Genomic DNA, 20,163 nt, shown 5'->3' on the forward strand with positions numbered 1-20,163 from the left:
AAAAACTCTCTAGGGGAGCATTCTTCCTTCAGTTAATAAAGTTTATTTGGCATTGATCAAAAAAAAAAAAAAAAAAAACCATGAAATTCAAGAACGAAGACCAAAATGTGAACACTTTGCCCCTTCTTAGAATTGGGAACAAAACACCCATGGAAGGAGTTCAGAGACAAAATTTGGAGCTGAGACAAAAGGATGGACCATCTAGAGACTGCCATACCCGGGGATCCATCCCATAATCAACCTCCAAATGCTGACACTATTGCATATGCTAGCAAGATTTTGCTGAAAGGACCCAGATATAGCTGTCTCTTGTGAGGCTATGCCAGGGCCTAGCAAACACAGAAGTGGATGCTCACAGTCAGCTATTGGATGGATCACAGGGCCCCCAATGGAGGAGCTAGAGCAAGTACCCAAGGAGCTAAAGGGGTCTGCAACCCTATAGGTGGAACAACAATATGAACAAACCAGTACACGCCCCCCCACCCCCACCCCAGAGCCCGTGATTCTAGCTGCATATGTATCAGAAGATGGCCTAATTGGCCATCATTGGAGAGAGATGCCCATCGGTCTTGCAAACTTTATATGCCTCAGTACAGGGGAACTCCAGGGCCATGAAGTGGGAGTGGGGGGAGGGGAGTGGAGAGGAGGGCATTGGGGGTACTTTTGGGATAGCATTGGAAATGTAAATGAAGAAAATACCTAATAAAAAAATTATTAAAAAATATTCAATTTTCTATCCTATTTTAGTCTGTTTAAAGCTTTGTTCTTAACTCAGTGTCTATTCTAATTTGCATTATCATCCTAAAAACATCTTTTTTAACTTTTTATTGGTTTTTTTTTTATTCGTTTACATTTCAAATGATATCCCTCTTCACGGTTTCCCCTCCAAATACCTCCTAACCACACCCTCCCCCCTGCTTCTATGAGAGTACTCACCCACCTACACACCCACTGCTGCCTCACCACCCTAACATTCCCCTACACTGAGGCATCAAGCTTTTACAGGACCAAGGGCCACCCCTCTCATTTATGCCAGATAAGGCCATTCTCTGCTACATATGCAGCTGGAGCTATGAGTCCCTCCATGAATACACTTTGGTTGGTGGTTTTGTCCCTGCAAACTCTGGGGGGTCCGGTTGGTTGACACTGTTGTTCTTCCTATGGGATTGCAAACTCCTTCAGCTCCTTCAGTCATTCCCCCAACTCCTCCACTGGGGTCCCCATGCTCAGTCCAAGGATTGGCTTAAAAACATCTTCTTAAACCTAAAACATTTTCTTAAATCCTAAACAATTTAATCTCATAGTAAGACTTTGACTATCTAGTCTTCAATTCCTTCTCAGCCTCTGAAGGAATAAATATTATCTAGATATAAAGGAAGTGCAGGAATGCAGCATCCAAATATTATAGAAATGACAGAAACAGTTCATTGCCTGGATAGTCCCCAAATTCTATGACATTGGAGCATAGATCTCAAGGCTTCTGGCCCAGAATATCTTAAAAACATTTTGTGAAGCAGTAATTATGAAGTACTTGCTTACCCTGTCTTGGAAGAGCTTGATAGTCAACTTCCCTGTGTCCATTTGTCCTTTCTGGAAAGTATTTACCTGCAATTGAAACATAGGCCTTTTCTTTGCCCACTGGCTAGCATGCCATATTGAAGCAACTCCCTATGGAGGTTAGTAGTGCTCATCATCTTCTTTGAAGTGGAGAGGGGGTACTGTCAAGAGCAGCCCTTTCTCATAAACACAAGATCTTTTAATAATGAAACAATTTATATGCCATATTCTGTGGGTCTCTGAAGTTTTTGAAGACCAACTTCTGATCTATAGTATATCTGAATTGTCAAATATTCTTTATTCTTAATGATTTGTTATCTGATTTGCTATTGTACTTAATTAAATTAATATCTAAAATGACCATGAGATTGACTATCTGAATATTAATTCATATTGCTAAACCTCTCTAATAGTTTGTAACTTGCATTTTTATTGGATATTTTCTTCACTACATTTAAAATGTTATCCCCTTTCACGGTTTTTCCCCCATGCCTGGAAACTCCCTATCTCATCACCCCTGCACCTGCTTCTATGAGCGTGTTCCCTCACCCACCCACCCACTCCTGCCTCACCACCCTAACATTCCCCAACACTGAAGCATCAAACCTTCACAGGACCAAGGGCCTCTCCTCTCATTGATGCCCAACAAGGCTATCCTCTGCTACATATGTAGGTGGAGCCATTGGTCCCTTCATGTGTACTCCTTAGTTGGTGATTTAGTCCCTGAGAAGTCTGGGAGGTGAGTCTGGTTGATTGATATTGTTGTTCTTCCTATGGGACTGAAAACACATTCAACTCCTTCAGTCCTTTCTCTGACTCCTCCATTGGGGACCCCATGCTCAGTCCAATGGTTGGCTATGAGCATCTGCCTCTGTATTTGTCAGGCTCTGGTAGGGCCTCTCAGGAGACAGCTATATCAGGCTCCTTTCAGCCTGGACTTCTTGGCATCCACAATAGTGTCTGGGTGTGGTGTCTGTATGTGGGATAGATCCCCAGGTGGGGCAGTCTCTGAATGGCCTTTCTTTCAGTTTCTGTCTAGACTTTGTCTCCATATTTATCTTGTGAATATTTTGTTCTCCTTCTAAGGACTGAAGCAGCCACACTTTGGTCTTCCCTCTTCTTGATCTTCATATGGTCTGTGAATTATACCTTGGGTATTCTGAGCTTTTGGGATAATATTCACTTATTAGTGAGTGCATTTCATGTGTGTTCTTTTGTGATTGAGTTACCTCACTCAAGATGATATTTTATAGTTACATCTATTTGCCTAAGAATTTCATGAACTCATTATTTTTAATAGTAATCCATTGTGTAAATGTACCACATTTTCCATATCCATTCTTCTGCTGAGGGACATCTGGGTACTTTCCAGCTTCTGGCTATTATAAATAAGGGTGCTATGAACATAGTGGAGCAAGTGTCCTTATTACATGTCGGCATATCTTCTGGGTACATGCCCAGGACTGGTATAGCTGGGTCCTCCAGTAGTACTATGCCCAATTTTCTGAGGAACTGCCATTCTGATTTCCAGAATGGTTGTACCAGTTTGCAATCCCACCAGCAATGGAGGAGTATTCCTCTTTCTCCACATCCTTGTCAGAATCTGCTGTCACCTGAGTTTTTGATCTTAGCCATTCTGACTGATGTAAGGTGGAATCTCAGGGTTGTTTTGATTTGCATTTCCCTGGTGACTATGTTGAACAGTTTTTAGGTGCTTCTCAGCCATTCTATATTCTTCAGTTGAAATCTCTTTGTTTAACTCTGTATCCCATTTTTAAAAGGGTCATTTGATTCTCTGAATTCTAACTTTTTGAGTTCTTTATATATATTGGATATTAGCTCCCTATTGGATGTAAGATTGGTAAAGATATTTTCCCAATTTGTTGGCTGCTATTTTGTCCTATTGACAGTGTTCTTTTCCTTACAGAAGCTGCAATTTTATAAGGTCCCATTTGTCAATTCTTGATCTTAGAGCATAAGCCATTGGTGTTCTGTTCAGGAAATTTTCCCCTGTACCCATGTGTTAGAGGCTCTTCCCCACTTTCTCTTCTATTAGTTTCAGTGTATCTGGTTTTATGTGGAGGTCCTTGATCTACTTGGACTTGAACTTTGTACAAGGAGATAAGAATGGATTGGTTTGTATTCTTCTACATGCTGACTGCCAGTTGAGCCAACACCATTTGTCTAAAATGCTGTCTTTTTTCCACTGGATGGTTTTAGCTCCTTTGTCAAAGATCAAGTGACCATAGGTATGTGGGTTCATTTCTGGGTCTTCAATTCTGTTCCAGTGACCTGCCTGTCACTGTACCAATACCATGCAGTAGATCTGTGGTAGATGATCTTCCTTGTGCTCTTGCAAAAGCTCTGTGAAGAATTTCTGTTCTAGTGAGAAAGAAGCAATCTCAACGTTAACACTGAAGCAGAATTTTTACACATAATGTTGAAAATGTAGCAATGTAGTTTCTTGTTGTTATACTAAAACTCATGCTTACACCAAGACAAAGTTTTATGTATTGTAATTAGAAATAAATATTTCACAATCTTTAACTATATATTGATTTGTAGTTAATCACTATGCTTTAATTGTGTTAAATGAAAATATATCCTGTAAAGCAGATATTTACAGTAGGATTCATAAGGTTAAAAAAATACAATTTTGAAGTAACAATGAAAATACTTTATGGTTAGGGTCACCACAATATAAGGAATTGTATTAAAGGGCCACACATTAGAAAAGTGGAGAACCACTAAGGTACAAGGAGTACACATGGAGCGACCCCTGGCTCCAGCCGCAAGGCAGAGAATGGCCTTGTTGGGTATCCATGGGAGGAAAAGCCCTTGGTCCTGTGAAGGTGCGAGGCCCCAATGTAGGGGAATACCATGGTGGGGAGGTGAGAGTGGGTAGGTGGATCAGGGGATATCCTCATAGAAGCAGGGGGAGGGGAGATGAGATAGAGGATTTGGGGGGCAGAGAATAAGGAAAAGGAATAACATTTGAAATATAAAAGAAAATATCCAAGGAAAAATAATTTCCATAATTCTCGAAATAAAATTTGTTTACTTGCAATGTTATGAACATCCTAATAAAATTTTGGTTGTATGTAAATAAGATAAAATATAATGTAATAAAATAAAAAAAGTAAGAGAGGCCCATTGGACACGCAAACTTTATATGCCCCAGTACAGGGGAACGCCAGGGCCAAAAAGGGGGAGTGGGTGGGTAGGGGAGTGGGGGTGGGTGGGTATGGGGGACTTTTGGTATAGCATTGGAAATGTAAATGAGCTAAATACCTAATAAAAATGGGAAAAAAAAATTTAAAAAAGTAAAATAAAATGTGGAGGGAAAGTCTTCTTAAATATAGTCACAGAGTTGTCTGAAAATATTGAGGCATAACAATACTCTACTCCTTAATAATGAGCACTCAATTATTTGACTATCTTTCTGATAGGAAATATCTACAGCCTAAGGTCTGGGACTTGCAACTGTATGGAACTGGAAGACATAGATTGCCAAAGTGACTGGCAGCTTGGCCTACCCTTGTTTCTTATTTAATGAGTTTTCATTGCTAATTCTACAAGAGGTGGCAGGCTCTTTTTTCTAGCATCTCTGCCTCTCAGATTTCTGAGGTGTTGGCTTTCTCATCAGTTACTTTAATCACTCATTCTGAGGCAAAAAATTATTCTGAACATCTATGTATGAGCTGCTTTTGTTCTTCATGTCTTTTGTCCTTTTTATTCCCTGGGTGACAGTGTAGACTCAGTGGACCACACTAATTAGAAGACTTTTACTGGGAAAAACAACATAAAGCTCTTTGTTTTGGAAAAGGTGATGCTCTCAGTCAGAATGTGAAGTTATCCTCCTCCAAACCTGGAGAATCTCTCCCACTTAAAGCATTGCCATGTAACTAAAAGACATGTGCTCGGTTCACAGCCGAGCAGATATCAGTACAACCTACCTATGGACAGAGAATCTGCCTACAACTATTGGTCATAAATTATTTGACCTCATATTAAGCTACAATTTATTCTTGACATGTTTCCTTTGTGTGTTGTAGAAGCAGAGAGAAGAGGATCAAATGAGCATGTGTGACGTTTGCTCATGCTTTTGGAGAAGATGTTCAGGAGGCTCCAAGCTGGCTATAAACTAAAGGTAGGACACTTATCAAAAAAAAAAAAGCTTTAGAGAAGTGCATAAAATTTTCAATTTTATATTCCATATTCCTTTCTTTTTATTACCCTTTTAGTTTTTCATAGCAGTATTTTCTAACTTCTACTTTCAGCTTCTTTCCTTTGTACAGTCTTCATTTCTTACTTCGAATCATCGGTCAAAGGAATTCCTGTTTTTCCCTTTGAGAATTACAGCTCTCACATGATTAGAGCTTCTCATTTTCTCATAATTCTTTAGGAAAGTGATAGATTAAGTAATATCTTTTTGGCAAAAAATAATGACATTTTTACTCTTCAGTGTGAGTCATTGTTCAGGATCAAAATAAAGTTGTATATTTATCTTCCTTAGTATTTGTATTCTTTTGGTAATCAATCAGTCATCTGCAGTGGGCCTCAGACTAATCCTGCACACAACCTCCATGGAAGGGAGAGAAGGACATGGGACACTACTCTTACTAGCTATTGATAGATTCCGGAAAGGAAGAATCATTGTCTCCAGCTGTGTACACACTGCTGAGCACACTGACTTCCAAAACAGAGCACCAGACCTATAGCTAAACAGGTAAAACTGATTAAACTAAGTGGATCACAAAACAAAACAAATGTATATGAAAATGAAGGAATTTGTTAGAAGATATGAATGGGTGGATAGAAGATAGTAAGAGATGGGAATGAGGGTGGCCAATATGCATTTGCGTACATGTATAAAATTATCAAAGAAAATTTAATTACTGAAAAGCACTAGGTTAAGCAAACAGATATTTAATATTTTTAAATGTATAATTTTCATTTATGAGAATAGTGCAAAGCCAGGAAAACAAAATGTATCAATCATTTAAACAAAATAAATTCCAGAACAAATTAAGGAAGCAAGGTACAAGGGCTGAAAGCACAAATTTCTTTTACTGTGCATCCAGGTAAAGTACTAATTTCTCATGAGGAAAGTGGTGAGGACAAGAACCTGTACAGCTTGTTTGACTCACCTTAGATGTTCAAGTGCTTTGCTTCTATTTTTCCTCTCGTAGTTGTAAACTATAATAGTAAATTTAGGTTTAAGTGATCAGGTCACCCAAAATATGTAAGCATAGGAAAATTCTGTACCTCAGCTCTCTGTGATTCTGTATAATACCACTATAAAGCAGCAGGTTGTCTTGGGGTTTTGTATTTGAGTCATTGCTTTACAACCAAGAAAACCCTTTAGTTAAAACTTAATTTTCCTCTTTTGTGCCCTTCAGGTGATAGTCAACTCATGGTCAAGCTTGCACAAGTTGATGGATGGAGGAAATCACTCAATGGTATCAGAATTTTTGTTGCTAGGCCTCACCAATTCATGGAGAATTCAGATTCTCCTTTTTCTGTTCTTCACAGTATTTTATGTGGCAAGCATGCTGGGGAACCTGCTCATTGTGCTCACAATCATCTCAGACCACCACCTGCACTCCCCCATGTACTTCCTGCTGGCAAACCTCTCCTTCATTGATACAGGTGTGTCCAGCATCGCTACTCCAAAGATGATTTATGACCTCTTCAGAAAGCACAAAGTCATCTCCTTGAACGGATGCATCACTCAGATGTTCTTCATCCACACTGTTGGGGGAACAGAGATGGTGTTGCTCATAGTCATGGCCTATGACAGGTACATTGCTATCTGTAAGCCCCTCCACTACCTGACCATCATGAGTCTCAGAATGTGCATTGTTCTTTTGGCTCTTGCTTGGATCATTGGCCTTATCCATTCTGTGGCCCAATTGGCTTTTGTTGTAAATTTACCCTTCTGTGGAGCTAATAAAATGGACAGCTTTTACTGTGATTTTCCTCGGTTCATCAAACTCGCATGTACAGACACATACAGACTGGAGTTCCTGGTCGCTGCCAACAGTGGTTTCATCTCCATGGCCACCTTCTTCATCCTGATTGTGTCTTACATCTTCATTCTGGTCACAGTTCGTAAACACTCCTCAGGTGCTTCCTCCAAGGCCCTCTCCACTCTCTCAGCTCACATCACTGTGGTCGTTTTCTTCTTTGGTCCTTGCATTATTGTCTATGTGTGGCCTTTCCCGACTTTACCCATAGATAAATTTTTAGCAATTTTCGATGTCATTATCACTCCTTTTATGAATCCTCTCATCTATACACTTAGAAATAATGAGATGAAGGTTGCGATGAGGAGACTATTTATTAGGGCTTTACATTTCAAAAATTTTTTTATTAGCAGTTTAAGAGATTTGAGTTAAACTAAAACATTCTTGAGGATAAATCATTTTTTATACTGTACTGCATGCTCTTCTGAAGAAACATATACAAGCAAAATTGAATGGACCCAGAAGTTTACATGCCATATGGCATGTATACATACACATATATACATATTTATAGATACATATGTATATACATATAGATATATATGTCTGTACGTGTGTGTAAAATTTATGTCTATGTGAAAATAATAAAAGAAGATGAGGCCTTTAATTTGATAGTGAAGAGTTGTCAGACATAAGAGGGTATGAGAAGAAATTAAATATGTATCTGTAGTTTAACTGAATATATTTTAATTAAATATTTTTATTTAGTGCTTAAAAAGTTTCAAAAGTCTCTTCAACTTAGTGTTTTAAAAAGCTACTGTGAGCCGGGCATGGTGACACATGCCTTTAATCCCAGCACTTGGGCGGCAGAGGCAGGTAGATTTCTGAGTTCGAGGCCAGCCTAGTCTACAAAGTGAGTTCCAGGACAGCCAGGGCTACACAGAGAAACCCTGTCTCAAAAATTAAATAAAATAAAATAAAATAAGATAAAATAAAATAAAATAAAATAAAATAAAATAAAATAAAATAAAAAAGCTACTGTGAAGTACCTCATCAAGTATTCTCTGCAGATCTGATTAGATTTTGCTAAAGAACTTTTGAATGCTGAACATATTAAAAAGCAGTAAATTCATCCTAAAATATAGTTTACATCAGATGTTGTGTCTTTTATGGAAGAGATGGCAACTTCTGGAACCTCACACACTGAACACGTGTTGTTATCTCAAATGTTAGAAACTTCTCTTTGACACTAGTCCTCAGAGACAGAGGTAGCGCTTCTAAACTGCACAGCAACCTCAGTTCAAGCCTTGAGAATTGTTCGGTATCTGTACAGCAACAGAAATAAACAAAATAAATATTTTTTTAAGCTGGATAAATTCAAGAATTCAAGACTTCTATCATCTGAATTAGTTCACTGACAGGCAGATTTGACCATTTCTAACAGTTTTACATGAAGTTATAATTGAAAATTAAGCTTTGTGGTCAATTACAGAGAAAAACAGGAAAAATCTAATAATTTTAGACTGCATATTTTTGAGACTATACAATGTAGATTACTATTGCACGTATGTATATGAAAAATGTTACATCTTCTCTTTGTCTAGTCATTGTTTTGACAAAGAAGTATGTGTGACTTGTAGGGTCCGTATGAATACTTTGAATATTTTGTAGCTAAAAGGTGAAAATACTGTATTATCAATAAAATACAAAATAATATTTTGTAGGCCTTGCTTATAATTATGTAAAAAGTACAGAAATTAGGATAGAAAATAATTACAAACTATTAAAAATAGAAATATTAAAACAAGATGAGAAATATATTATGCTTTTCATATAACATATGATTTCTTTACATATAATCTTTGCAGTTAAGACAAACTTGAGGGAAGTTTCCTCACTAATTGTATTACCAGGTGATTCAAACCAGGTGTCACCTGAATACACTGTTTTGTCATGTTTGGGTTATACAACTGACAAGAAACAGACCTGCCATGCATGGGTTCCCAAATTACCTGCAGCACTCCTTGCAAGAAACTATGAGAAAATCAGCAGAAGGACAATGCTGAGAGCTTCAATTAGTATCTTTCATTGATGTCTTGTATAATCACTCCATTGAACCTCAGCTACAGTATCAGAGCATTGTGAACTTGGAAATAGATGAGCTGGCACTCCTTTCTAGAGCCAACTACTTCAACATTCCTCTGAAACATCCTCCAAAGGCTCCAGTGTGGGTTTCTGTCTTAAACTCCAGGCAATAATACTGAAAGAAAAATTGTATGTATAGCATAATAATAAGATTGTCAGTTTCCCATAATGCCCTGACTCTTCTGCTTGTCTCCAACTTGGCATAACTATCAACCTTAGTTGCAAAAAATATCTAGATTCTGTTATCCATTTCCTAGGTTCCTTTTTCCTTGTTTTGGTATGATTTGGATTTTCTTGGATCTGGCTTTTTGTTTTGCAGACACCTACATGCACGCATTCATGCATGCATACATACATACATACATACATGCACATGCACAGACACGTACATACACACAAATACATATGCACCTACACTCACACATACATACACAAACACACACAGACACACACAAGCACACTCACAAATGCAAACACACACACAAACACACAGCACAATACAATAGACACCTAGCACATCACACTGGACACACAACACATTGGAAATTAATCCCAGTATTTCTAAGAAGCTAAGCATTCATTTAGACAACATAATAAATCCCTAGCACTCTGAATTAGGAATTGAACTTCGCTTGCATTGGACAAGCAGTGAACTGCATCGTCAGTCTTCTGTCAGTTCTTTCTAACATTGCATTGTGTCGATTAATCTCACTTTTCTTAGTTACTCTCTTATCTTTAATGTCCTGATTCCATCTCAGAATTGAGCCTCTTGGTAAATCTACCAAAGATTCTCTGAAAATCTGACCATGCAACTCCTCTTGATGAACCATCTACCATAGAATATTCCAATTCTTCCTCTACATTTCTTCTGTAGGAGTGGCAAGGCACTGATGTTTGGATTAACATGAATATATTATTTCATGTTAGTGAAACGTGTGAATTCTTTGCCAATTCTTTGCTGGTATTTGTGGCAAAAGTGAGTAGTTTTAAGAATCAGTGTTTTCAAGACTCAGGACGTCCCACCTGAGATACATCTTCCTTCTGATCCAAAACTGTGCCCAATGGCAGATTGTATGCTCCAGCCCCTCCCTCCCTAATGCCTAGCTTAACAGAGACACCCCCAGCCCCCACCCCAGAGGACACAGGACCTCCCACCTCGACAGAGACACATACTTCTTCCAGTCCACAACTGTGCCCTGAGGCAAATACTGTGATCTGGCACCCCACACCCATCCACCCACACCCAGAGACAGCTTGAAACCCAGGAGGTCCATCACAACAAGGCTCACAGGTGAGATACCCGATCCCAACCCACCCTACCCGACCTGGCCTAAGAGGTACTCGCCCCCCCTTCCCAGGGTGCAGAGGACACAGGAGCTCCTGCCCTCTTGCCCTGCTGGTGACACATGTTCCTTCTGATCTGCAACTAAGCCCAGGGAGCAGATCATGTGCCCCATCAAATCTGGGTTCACAGACTCTCGGGCTCATAGGCTCACAGGAGGAACAGGTTCCAGTCAGAGCCAGCAAGGCCAGTTAACACCAGAGATAGCCAGACTGGAAGAGACACGCACAAGAACATAAGCAACAGAAACCACTTGGCACCATCAGAACCTAGTTCTCCTGCCACAGCAAGCCCTGCATACCCTAACATACTTGAAAAGCAAGATTTTTAAATAGAAATCCCATCTCATAAAGATGGTAAAAGACTTTAAACAGGATATAAATAACTCCCTTAAAGAAATACAGGGCAGAGGCGGCGCCATCTTCAGCTCCAGACAGCCGGCCACCTTCCTGGTGAGAGCACAGGGGTCTGCCCGGCCTGAGAGGTTTGTGTCACAGGGGCCGGCGGGAGCCTTCTTGGCTCCGGGACTCTGCGGAGGGCAGGCTGCACGGGTGACCGTGTGGAATACAGAGGCCAGCCGTTTCTGGTACGGGCGAGAGTCGCAGAGCCTCTGGGGCGGCGCCATCTTCAGCTCCAGACAGCCAGCCACCTTCCTGGTGAGAGCATGGGGGTCTGCCCGGCCTGAGAGGTTTGTGTCACAGGGGCCGGCGGGAGCCTTCTTGGCTCCAGGACTCCGCGGAGGGCAGGCTGCACGGGAGACCGTGTGGAATACAGAGGCCAGCCATTTCTGGGACGGGCGAGAGTCACAGAGCTTCTGAGGCTGCGCCATCTTCGTCTCCAGACAACCGGCCACCTTCCAGGCGAGAGCCACAGAGCTTCTGAGGCGGCGCCATCTTCGGCTCCAGACGGCCGACCACCTTCCTGGCGAGAGCCACAGAGCTTCTGAGGCGGCGACATCTTCGACTCCAGACAACCGGCCACCTTCCTGGCCAAAGCAGCACAGCTTCTGGGAAAGATCCTGTTTTGGGCCTTCACCTTCAGCCAGGAGGAGGTCCAATCACCAGATAACTGTACACCTTCCCTGAAAGAGGAGAGCTTGCCTGCAGACTGCTCTGACAACTGAAACTCAGAGGAGAAAGCTTGTCTCCCACGCCTGCTGATTGAGGGTAACCAAATCAACAGAGGAACAATCTCTTAACAAAGACAACTATAACAACTAACTCCAGAGATTGCAAGATGGCGAAAGGTAAACGTAAGAATCCTACTAACAGAAACCAGGACCACTCACCATCATCAGAACCCAGAACGCCCACTTCGCCCAGTCCAGGACACCCTAACACACCTGAAAAGGTAGACCTGGATTTAAAAGCATATCTCATGATGATGGTAGAGGACATAAAGAATGAATTCAATAACTCACTTAAAGAGATACAGGAGAACACTGCTAAAGAGTTACAAGTCCTTAAAAAAAAACAGGAAAACACTGCTAAAGAGTTACAATCCTTAAAGAAAAACAGGAAAACACAACCAAACAGGTAGAAGTCCTTATAGAAAAACAGGAAAACACATCCAAACAGGTGATGGAAATGAACAAAACCATACTAGACCTAAAAAGGGAAGTAGACACAATAAAGAAAACCCAAAGTGAGGCAACGCTGGAGATAGAAACCCTAGGAAAGAAATCTGGAACCATAGATGCCAGCATCAGCAACAGAATACAAGAGATGGAAGAGAGAATCTCAGGTGCAGAAGACTCCATAGAGAACATCGGCACAACAATCAAAGAAAATGGAAAATGCAAAAAGATCCTAACTCAAAACATCCAGGAAATCCAGGACACAATGAGAAGACCAAAGCTATGCATAATAGGAGTGGATGAGAATGAAGATTTTCAACTCAAAGGACCAGCAAACATCTTCAACAAAATTATTGAAGAAAACGTCCCAAATCTAAAGAAAGAGAAGCCCATGAACATACAAGAAGCCTACAGAACTCCAAATAGACTGGACCAGAAAAGAAATTCCTCCCGACACATAATAATCAGAACATCAAATGCACTAAATAAAGATAGAATACTAAAAGCAGTAAGGGAAAAAGGTCAAGTAACATATAAAGGCAAGCCTATCAGAATTACACCAGATTTTTCACCAGAGACTATGAAAGCCAGAAGAGCCTGGACAGATGTTATACAGACACTAAGAGAACACAAATGCCAGCCCAGGCTACTATAACTAGCCAAACTCTCAATTACCATAGATGAAGAAACCAAAGTATTCCACGACAAAACTAAATTCACCCATTATCTCTCCACGAATCCAGCCCTTCAAAGGATAATAACAGAAAAAAAACAATACAAGGACGGGAACCATGCCCTAGAAAAAACAAGAAGATAATCCCTCAACAAAACTAAAAGAAGACAGCCACAAGAACAGAATGACAAATTTAACAACAAAAATAACAGGAAGCAACAATTACTTTTCCTTAATATCTCTTAATATCAAAGGTCTCAACTCCCCAATAAAAAGACATAGACTAACAGACTGGCTACACAAACAGGACCCAACATTCTGCTGCTTACAGGAAACCCATCTCAGGGAAAAAGACAGAAACTACCTCAGAGTGAAAGGCTGGAAAACAATTTTCCAAGCAAATGGTCTGAAGAAACAAGCTGGAGTAGCCATTTTAATATGAGATAAAATCGACTTCCAACCCAAAGTTATCAAAAAAGACAAGGAGGGACACTTCATACTCATCAAAGGTAAAATCCTCCAAAAGGAACTCACAATTCTGAATTTCTATGCTCCAAATGCAAGGGCAGCCACATTCATTAAAGACACCTTAGTAAAGCTCAAAGCACACGTTGCACCTCACACAATAAGAGTGGGAGACTTCAACACACCACTTTCATCAATGGACAGATCGTGGAAACAGAAACTAAACAGGGACACAGTGAAACCAACAGAAGTTATGAAACAAATGGACCTGACAGATATCTACAGAACATTTTATCCTAAAACAAAAGGATATACATTCTTCTCAGCACCTCACGGGACCTTCACCAAAACTGACCATATAATTGGTCACAAAACAGGCCTCAACAGATACAAAAATATTGACAATGTCCCATGTATCCTATCAGACCACCATGGCATAAGACTGATCTTCAATAACAACATAAATAATGGAAAGCCAACATTCACGTGGAAACTGAACAACACTCTTCTCAATGATACCTTGGTCAAGGAAGGAATAAAAAAAAAATTAAAGACTTTTTAGAGTTTAATGAAAATAAAGCCACAACGTACCCAAACCTATGGGACACAATGAAAGCATTTCTAAGAGGGAAACTCATAGCTCTGAGTACCGCCAAGAAAAAACAGGAGAGAGCACATACTAGCATCTTGAAAACACATCTAAAAGCTCTAGAAAAAAAGGAAGCAAATTCACCTAAGAGGAGTAGACGGCAGGAAATAATCAAACTCAGGGGTGAAATCAACCAAGTGGAAACAAGAAGAACTATTCAAAGAATTAACCAAAGGAGGAGTTGGTTCCTTGAGAAAATCAACAAGATAGATAAACCCTTAGCTAGACTCACTAAAGGGCACAGGGACAAAATCCTAATTAACAAAATCAGAAATGAAAAGGGAGACATAACAACAGATCCTGAAGAAATCCAAAACACCATCAGATCCTTCTAAAAAAAAAAGGCTATATTCAACAAAACTGGAAAACCTGGACGAAATGGACAAATTTCTGGACAGATACCAGGTACCAAAGTTGAATCAGTATCAAGTTGACCATCTAAACAGTCCCATATCACCTAAAGAAATAAAAGCACTTATTAATAGTCTCCCAGCCAAAAAAAGCCCAGGACCAGACGGGTTTAGTGCAGAGTTCTATCACACCTTCAAAGAAGATCTAATTCCAGTTCTGCACAAACTATTTCACAAAATAGAAGTAGAAGGTACTCTACCCAACTCATTTTATGAAGCCACTATTACTCTGATACCTAAACCACAGAAAGACCCAACAAAGATCGAGAACTTCAGACCAATTTCTCTTATGAATATCGATGCAAAAATACTCAATAAGAGGGCTGGTGAGATGGCTCAGTTGGTAAGAGTACCCGACTGCTCTTCCGAAGGTCCAGAGTTCAAATCCCAGCAACCACATGGTGGCTCACAACCATCTGTAACGAGATCTGACACCCTCTTCTGGAGTGTCTGAAGACAGCTACAGTGTACTTTACATATAATAAATAAATAAATCCTTTTAAAAAAAATACTCAATAAAATTCTCGCTAACCGAATCCAAGAACATATTAAAGCAATCATCCATCCTGACCAAGTAGGTTTTATTCCAGGGATGCAGGGATGGTTTAATATACGAAAATCCATCAATGTAATCTATTATATAAATAAACTCACAGACAAAAACCACATGATCATCTCGTTAGATGCAGAAAAAGCATTTGACAAGATCCAACACCCATTCATGATAAAAGTTTTGGAAAGATCAGGAATTCAAGGCCCATACCTAAACATGATAAAAGCAATATACAGCAAACCAGTAGCCAACATCAAAGTAAATGGAGAGAAGCTGGAAGCAGTCCCACTAAAATCAGGGACTAGACAAGGCTGCCCACTTTCTCCCTACCTTTTCAACATAGTACTTGAAGTATTAGCCAGAGCAATTCGACAACAAAAGGAGATCAAGGGGATACAAATTGAAAAAGAGGAAGTCAAAATATCACTTTTTGCAGATGATATGATAGTATATATAAGTGAACCTAAAAATTCTACCAGAGAACTCCTAATCCTGATAAACAGCTTTGGTGAAGTAGCTGGATATAAAATAAACTCAAACAAGTCAATGGCCTTTCTCTATACAAAGAATAAACAAGCTGAGAAAGAAATTAGGGAAACAACACCCTTCTCAATAGTCACAAATAATATAAAATATCTTGGCGTGACTCTAACTAAGGAAGTGAAAGATCTGTATGATAAAAACTTCAAATCTCTGAAGAAAGAAATTAAAGAAGATCTCAGAAGATGGAAAGATCTCCCATGCTCATGGATTGGCAGGATCAACATTGTAAAAATGGCTATCTTGCCAAAAGCAATCTACAGATTCAATGCAATCCCCATCAAAATTCCAACTCAATTCTTCAACGAATTAGAAGGAGCAATTTGCAAATTCATCTGAAATAACAAAAAACCTAGGATAGCTAAAAGTCTTCTCAAGGATAAAAGAACCGCTGGTGGAATCACCATGCCTGACATAAAGCTTTACTACAGAGCAATTGTGATAAAAACTGCATGGTACTGGTATAGAGACAGACAAGTAGACCAATGGAATAGAATTGAAGACCCAGAAATGAACCCACACACCTATGGTCACTTGATCTTCGACAAGGGAGCTAAAACCATCCAGTGGAAGAAAGACAGCATTTTCAACAATTGGTGCTGGCACAACTGGTTTTTATCGTGTAGAAGAATGGGAATCGATCCATACTTATCTCCTTGTACTAAGGTCAAATCTAAGTGGATCAAGGAACTTCACATAAGACCAGAGACACTGAAACTTATAGAGGAGAAAGTGGGGAAAAGCCTTGAAGATATGGGCACAGGGGAAAAATTCCTGAACAGAACAGCATTGGCTTGTGCTGTAAGATCGAGAATTGACAAATGGGACCTCATGAAACTGCAAACCTTCTGCAAGGCAAAAGACACCGTCAATAAGACAAAAAGACCACCAACAGATTGGGAAAGGATCTTTACCTATCCTAAATCAGATAGGGGACTAATATTCAACATATATAAAGAACTCAAGAAGGTAGACTTCAGAAAATCAAATAACCCCATTAAAAAATGGGGCTCAGAACTGAACAAAGAATTCTCACCTGAGGAATACCGAATGGCAGAGAAGCACCTGAAAAAATGTTCAACATCCTTAATCATCAGGGAAATGCAAATCAAAACAACCCTGAGATTCCACCTCACACCAGTCAGAATGGATAAGATCAAAAATTCAGGTGACAGCAGATGCTGGCGTGGATGTGGAGAAAGAGGAACACTCCTCCATTGTTGGTGGGATTGCAGGCTTGTACAACCACTCTGGAAATCAGTCTGGCGGTTCCTCAGAAAATTGGACATAGTACTACCGGAGGATCCAGCAATACCTCTCCTGGGCATATATCCAAAGGATGCCCCAACTGGTAAGAAGGACACATGCTCCACTATGTTCATAGCAGCCTTATTTATAATAGCCAGAAGCTGGTAAGAACCCAGATGCCCCTCAACAGAGGAATGGATACAGAAAATGTGGTACATCTACACAATGGAGTACTACTCAGCTATTAAAAAGAATGAATTTATGAAATTCCTAGCCAAATGGATGGACCTGGAGGGCATCATTCTGAGTGAGGTGACACATTCACAAAGGAACTCGCACAATATGTACTCACTGATAAGTGGATATTAGCCCCAAACCTAGGATACCCAAGATATAAGATACAATTTGCTAAACACATGAAACTCAAGAAGAATGAAGACTGAAGTGTGGACACTATGCCCCTCCTTAGAATTGGGAACAAAACACCCATGGAAGGAGTTACAGAGACAAAGTTTGGAGCTGAGATGAAAGGATGGACCATGTAGAGACTGCCATATCCAGGGATCCACCCCATAATCAGCATCCAAACGCTGACACCATTGCATACACTAGCAAGATTTTATCGAAAGGACCCAGATGTAGCTGTCTCTTGTGAGACTATGCTGGGGCCTAGCAAACACAGAAGTGGATGCTCACAGTCAGCTAATGGATGGATCACAGGGCTCCCAATGGAGGAGCTAGAGAAAGTACCCAAGGAGCTAAAGGGATCTGCAACCCTATAGGTGGAACAACATTATGAACTAACCAGTACCCTGGAGCTCTTGACTCTAGCTGCATATGTATCAAAAGATGGCCTAGTCGGCCATCACTGGAAAGAGAGGCCCATTGGACACGCAAACTTTATATGCCCCAGTACAGGGGAACGCCAGGGCCAAAAAGGGGGAGTGGGTGGGTAGGGGAGTGGGGGTGGGTGGGTATGGGGTCTTTTGGTATAGCATTGGAAATGTAAATGAGCTAAATACCTTATAAAATGGGAAAAAAAAGAAATACAGAATACAGATGAACAGGTAGAAGCCCTTAAAGGGGAAACAAATCCCTTAAGGAAATACAGGAAACTAATCCATCCATCCAGGAACTAAAAATGGAAATAGAAATAATAAATAAATCACAAAGGGAGATAGCCCTAGAGATGGAAAATCTAGGAAAGAGATTGGGAGTCACATATGCAAGTATTTCTAACAGAATACATGAGATAGGAGAGAGATTCTCAGGCACAGATACCATAGAAAACATTGACACAACAGTCAAAGAAAATACAAAAATCAAAAAGCTCCTAATCCAAACCATCTAGGAAATCCTGGACACAATGAAAAGACCAAACCTACGAATAATAGGAATAGAAGCAAGAGAAGATTCCAATACAAAAGGCCAGAAAACATCTTCCACAAAATGATAGATGCATTGAGTAACTGACAAACTTATACAGATGCACATAGAAGTTATGCTGAGGTGTATTGGCTTTATGCAGGAATGTGTTACAGTTTGAAACTGATACAATTACTAACTCCACACAGAGCTTCCTTTTTCACTTCAATGCCTTTTTCAGGTTTTCATGGATACAACTTCGTTCTCCACATCAATGGATAAAAGAGAATCACTCTATTGTGTCTGAGTTTGTGTTCTTGAGACTCTCCAATAGATGAGGAATCCAGTTTTGCTTCTTTTTCTTTTCTATGTTTTACATGGCATGTCTGATGGGAAATCTCCTCATTGTGTTCATGTGACTGCTCACTCCAACCCCCATGTACTTCCTGCTGGCCAATCTCTCATTGCCTGACCTGTGAGATTGCTCTATTATAGCACCCAAAATGATTTATGATCTTTAAAGGAAGCACAAAGCCTCAGGATCACAGGATCACAGGAGCTTGGCCACACCAGGATCTCAGGAAACCCAGAGGTAGCTTGAATCCCAGGAGCTCTGACACACCCAGGATCTCAGGATCACAGGATCCCAAAATCACAGAATCACAGAGACAGCTGAATACTGAGGAGTTCTGAAACAACCAGGATCACAGGAAGGACAGACCCCAGTCAGATGTAGCAAGGGCAGGTAGCATTAGAGATAATCAGATAGCAGGAGGCAAGCATAAGAACATAAGCAACAGAAACCAAAGTTACTTGGCATCATTACAATCGAATTCTCTCATCATGGCAAGTCCTGGATACACCATCACACTGGAAAAGAAAGATACAGATCTAGAAGCACTTCTCAGAGTGGTGATAGGAGACTTTTAAAAAGTTATAAATAACTCCCTTAAAGAAATACAGGAGAGGCATTCTGCACAGGCCTCAGACATCCGGCCACCTTCCCGGCCAGAGGAAAGGGGTCCGAGCAGAGAGGGAGCACTCTGCCTGAGCATCGGCAGCAGACATCTTGGTTCTGGGACCCCACCGAGTGCATTCTGCACAGGCCCCAGACATCCGGCCACCTTCCCAGCCAGAGGAAAAAGGTCCGAGCGGAGAGGGAGAGCTTTGCCTGAGCATCAGCAGCACACATCTTGGTTCCGGGACCCCGCCAAGTGTATTCTGCACAGGTGAGAGTACGGAATACAGAAGCTAAAAGCTTCTGGGACAGGGGGGAGCCACGGAGCTTCTAAGGCAGCCCCCTTTTCGGGCCCAGACAGCTGGCCACTTTCCCAGCCAGAGGTTAAAGATCCGACTGGCCCGGGAAAGGTTTGCCAGAGCATCGGCAGCAGACATCTTGGTTCCGGGACCTCGCCGAGTGTATTCTGCACAGGCCCCAGAGATTGCCAGATGGCGAAAGGCAAACGCAAGAATCCTACTAACAGAAATCAAGACCACTCACCATCATCAGAACGCAGCACTCCCACCCCACCTAGTCCTGGGCACCCCAACACAACCGAAAAGCTAGACCCGGATTTTAAAGCATATAACATGATGATGATAGAGGACATCAAGAAGAACTTTAATAACTCACTTAAAGAAATACAGGAAAACACTGCTAAAGAGTTACAA

General features: G+C 40.6%; 1 protein-coding gene and 1 pseudogene across 1 annotated transcript; both read left to right on the forward strand.

Moving 5' to 3' along the window:
- The first annotated feature begins 6,940 nt into the window (after positions 1–6,940).
- Olfr1318 (olfactory receptor 1318) lies at positions 6,941–8,050 on the forward strand. Its single transcript, NM_001011802.2, has one exon. The coding sequence runs from the start codon at positions 6,996–6,998 to the stop codon at positions 7,956–7,958; it is 963 nt and encodes a 320-aa protein (NP_001011802.1). The 5' UTR covers positions 6,941–6,995; the 3' UTR covers positions 7,959–8,050.
- Olfr1319-ps1 (olfactory receptor 1319, pseudogene 1) lies at positions 18,768–19,025 on the forward strand (annotated as a pseudogene).

Source organism: Mus musculus, chromosome 2 (genome assembly GCF_000001635.26).
Source record: "Mus musculus strain C57BL/6J chromosome 2, GRCm38.p6 C57BL/6J".
Classification (NCBI taxonomy): Eukaryota; Metazoa; Chordata; class Mammalia; order Rodentia; family Muridae; genus Mus; species Mus musculus.

Excerpts from the sequence above, each read along its gene's own strand:
- Olfr1318 (NM_001011802.2), top strand. The coding sequence starts at position 6,996 with ATGGATGGAGGAAATCACTCAATGGTATCAGAATTTTTGTTGCTAGGC.